Source organism: Triticum aestivum, chromosome 2B (genome assembly GCF_018294505.1).
Source record: "Triticum aestivum cultivar Chinese Spring chromosome 2B, IWGSC CS RefSeq v2.1, whole genome shotgun sequence".
Lineage (NCBI taxonomy): Eukaryota > Viridiplantae > Streptophyta > Magnoliopsida > Poales > Poaceae > Triticum > Triticum aestivum.
In genome coordinates this window covers 171,195,632-171,199,399 of record NC_057798.1, presented here as the reverse complement: position 1 = coordinate 171,199,399, position 3,768 = coordinate 171,195,632, and the positions used below count along the sequence as shown (strand labels likewise).

Sequence of the window (3,768 nt, the reverse complement as noted above, 5' to 3'; positions counted from 1 at the left end):
GATGTCGTCGTGGGTACCCTTTCTGTGACAGGGCTCCGGGTGAAGACCTTTGTTCGTTGCAGACTCGGCAGCGGTGACGATTTGCGCCGTTCTCCCTCCTAAGGGCGTTGTCGTGGAGCTTAGGTGTGCTGGGCGTAGTGTTGTGTTGTCTTTTTTGGTTGCGTAGTGTTTTGCGTATGCCGCTTATCCTCGGATCGGCTTTATAAAAGGGTTACCTCAGTATCCTGTATCATTCGTTCGTGTACCTTATTCCGTTGTTGTTTTATATATAAAACGCGGGAAAGCTAGAAAACCTCGAAAAACAAGAATACAAAAATAAAAGGTGGGAAAGCCAGCAGTCAACCTTGTAAAAGAAAACAAGAAACCCAGAACGAAATCATGACGCGCAAACTCAACCACGAAAGGAAACCGTGTCAAAGGATCGCCTCCCCCTGTATATATACTCGGTTCAACCCAGCTCAACCCAATTCACACACACCCACACACACACCCAAAGAAAGACACGCAAACATGCCGGCCACCGCCTCGCCGCCACCGCTGCTCCTTGCCGCCGCGCTCCTCCTCTCCGCCGCGTTGCTCTGCTCGGCCTGCCCCGTGCCGCTGCCGAAGCAGACGGCCGACAACAGCCCGCGTCTGCAGCGCGCGTACGTGGCGCTGCAGGCCCTCAAGCGCGCCATCACCGACGACCCCAAGAACCTGACGAGCAACTGGTGCGGCCCAGACGTGTGCGCCTACTTCGGCGTCTTCTGCGCGCCGTCCCTTGACGACCCGTGCGCGCGCGCCGTGGCCGGCGTCGACCTCAATCACGGCGACCTCGCCGGCACGCTGCCGTTCGAGCTCGGCCACCTCACTGACCTCGCCGTCCTCCACCTCAACTCCAACCGCTTCGCCGGGGGGCTCCCGGACTCCCTCCCCAAGCTCTCCCTCCTCCACGAGCTCGACGTCAGCAACAACCGCCTCTCCGGCGGCTTCCCGCAGCACATCCTCTGCCTCCCCAACGTCAAGTACGTGGACATCAGGTTCAACAACCTGTGCGGCCCCGTGCCCCCGGCCATCTTCGACAAGAAGATCGACGCGCTCTTCATCAACGACAACAACTTCGACTTCGAGCTGCCGGAAAACTTTGGCAACTCCCCCGCCTCGGTCATCGTGCTCGCCAACCTCCGCCTCCGTGGCTGCATCCCCGCCAGCGTGGGGCGCATGGGGGGCACGCTCAACGAGCTCGTCATGCTCAACTCCGGCATCCGGTCCTGCATCCCGCCGGAGATCGGGTGGCTGCGCGAGCTCACCGTGCTGGACGTGAGCTTTAACCAGCTCCAGGGCACGCTGCCGGAGTCCATGGCAGGGATGCACGCGCTGGAGCAGCTCGACGTCGCGCACAACGAGCTCGCCGGGCACATCCCGGAGGGCATCTGCGCGCTGCCACGGCTGGCCAACTTCACCTACTCGTACAACTACTTCTGCGGCGAGCCGGAGCGGTGCATGGCGCTTCGGCGCAACGACGACCGGCAGAACTGCATCGCCGGCCGTCCGGACCAGCGGCCGGCGGACCAGTGCCTCGCGTTCCTACACCGCCCGCCGGTGCACTGCGACGGCCACGGCTGCTTGGCGCAACACTAGTGGAAATCATTCATTTGGTGGTGTAAAATGGGCGGAGATTTCAATCATCGTATATACATACATATATGAACACACTGTAACTTTTATTTTTTTACAGAGAGGATGGTAATAATGGAATTTGTAGACATACATGATACTACTACCTCCGTCCCGGTGTATAAGTCATTCGCGTAGTTCTAGGTCGATAATTTAACTATCTAAATATGTATTATATGTGACAAAAAATATATATTTAGAAACTACATCCGTGTGGAAATATAGTGGTATACTCCCTCCGTCCGGGTGTATAAGTCATTCGCGTAGTTCTAGGTCATCGATTTGAGGAATTAAATATGTGTTATATGTCATGAAAAGTATACCACTATATTTCCACACGGATGTAGTTTCTAAATATATATTTTTTGTCACATATAATACATATTTAGATAGTTAAATTATCGACCTAGAACTACGCGAATGACTTATACACCGGGACGGAGGTAGTACTTTTCATGACATATAACACATATTTAATTCCTCAAATCGATGACCTAGAACTACGCGAATGACTTATACACCCGGACGGAGGGAGTACATTATTGATTGTTTTGCGGGTACATACATTATTATTGCCGGCTGTCCGATGATTATTCCATTCTTTCTTGTGCGACAGCTAGTCCTAGCTAGCATCTTGTTGGTGGAGAGATTATTACTTGGTGTATTCTTTTTGGTGGTGGTGGCATCATCATGCATGCATGCATGCAAGGATGAAAAAGGGGAATTAACTGTAGAATGTGTGGCTTCCTTCCTTTCCTTGGCTTGAAAGGGAGTTAACCAAGGTGTTAAAGAGGCTGTCCTCTCCAAGTCCAATGATGAAGGGATGAGCAGGGGAGGAGGCATGGTCAAGGATGAGATGATAACGACAGTATTTGCATTTCCAGTTGGAGAAGAATCAATGCCATGCGAATCTGATAAGGATTGGGTGAAAAGAAAGCCTAGGTGGATGGGATTGGCCCAAATTGAATAAACAAATAAAATTAATAAACTAAATAAAAGAAGCAGCTGGTCATGGGTTCCAGCTGCAAAGAGGGGATCGTCTTGACTGGCTCCAGCTTAGGAGTAGTACATTGAGGCTGATACAGATACAGCCTAGATGCCGCATTTATCAAGTACTGTTAGGTGAGTGGGTGTGTGCTAAAACAGGATAAGCAAAGCTATGCTTTCCAAATTTCGAGCCAGGCCCATGTTATGTATGCACATACGCCCAGCAGAACACGGCACCGGGATAGGGTTGACGGCGATGACGACGACGACGGCGACGGACAACAAATTTGAACGTGGGGTGTGGAAACTTCCTCCTTGACACACAAGACAGACTGGCAGCAGCAAAGGAGCCGGCCGGTCAAGAAGCGGACAAAGGTGACCAGACGACTCGTGGAAGGTGACCAAATGGAAACGGTATCTGCCTGCCCTGCCCTGCCCCGCCCTGCCAGCCGTTTGCCACTTTGTTTTTGTTGGGAAATCAAAACAAATGCAAAGTCGGGATCGCTGTTGGTTAGCATCCTCATCAACTTGTTTTAGGGAGAGATCCAATCCAATCCAATCATGCTAAGGGGAGAGAGGGGGGGGGGGGGGGGGGGGGGGGGGGGGGGGGGAGGAGAAAAGAGGGAGAGACGGCACTAGCATAGCATGGCAGGTACGCCTAATGCTTGGCATCAATTTAATTCGATTCGATTCAATTGATTGGCATGATGGGGAGACGACACAAACAAGTGACAGTAGCCTACGAGCAACCCAACCAACACAGACACATATACTACTCCCTCCAATTCATATTAATTAGCGCTGGCTTAATAGCAAAGTACTACAAGAAATACTACGTACAGTTTGCTATTCTAGTTGCATCATCTGCCATTTGGTCCCGTTCCCTTCGATCATGCATAACACGGTGCATTGCATCCATCGGAGCCACAGCAAACCCTTGCGTCGTCTTCTTATTAATTAACTTAAACTTGTCTTCCGTTTTTCATGGACCATGTTTGCAGCAGAACACAAATTGTTGAACTTTACTCACTCCGTCCCAAAATTCTTGTCTTAGATTTGTCTAGATACAGATGTATCTAACACTAAAACGTAATTAGATACATCCGTATTTAGACAAATCTAAGA

General features: G+C 51.1%; 1 protein-coding gene across 1 annotated transcript; it reads left to right on the top strand.

Annotated features, from left to right (window-relative positions):
• The first annotated feature begins 363 nt into the window (after window positions 1–363).
• Window positions 364–1,759, top strand: LOC123044147 (leucine-rich repeat extensin-like protein 6). The gene has a single exon (XM_044466800.1). It carries the CDS (start codon window positions 379–381, stop codon window positions 1,618–1,620), a length of 1,242 nt encoding a protein of 413 aa, XP_044322735.1. The 5' UTR covers window positions 364–378; the 3' UTR covers window positions 1,621–1,759.
• The last annotated feature ends 2,009 nt before the right edge of the window (window positions 1,760–3,768 follow it).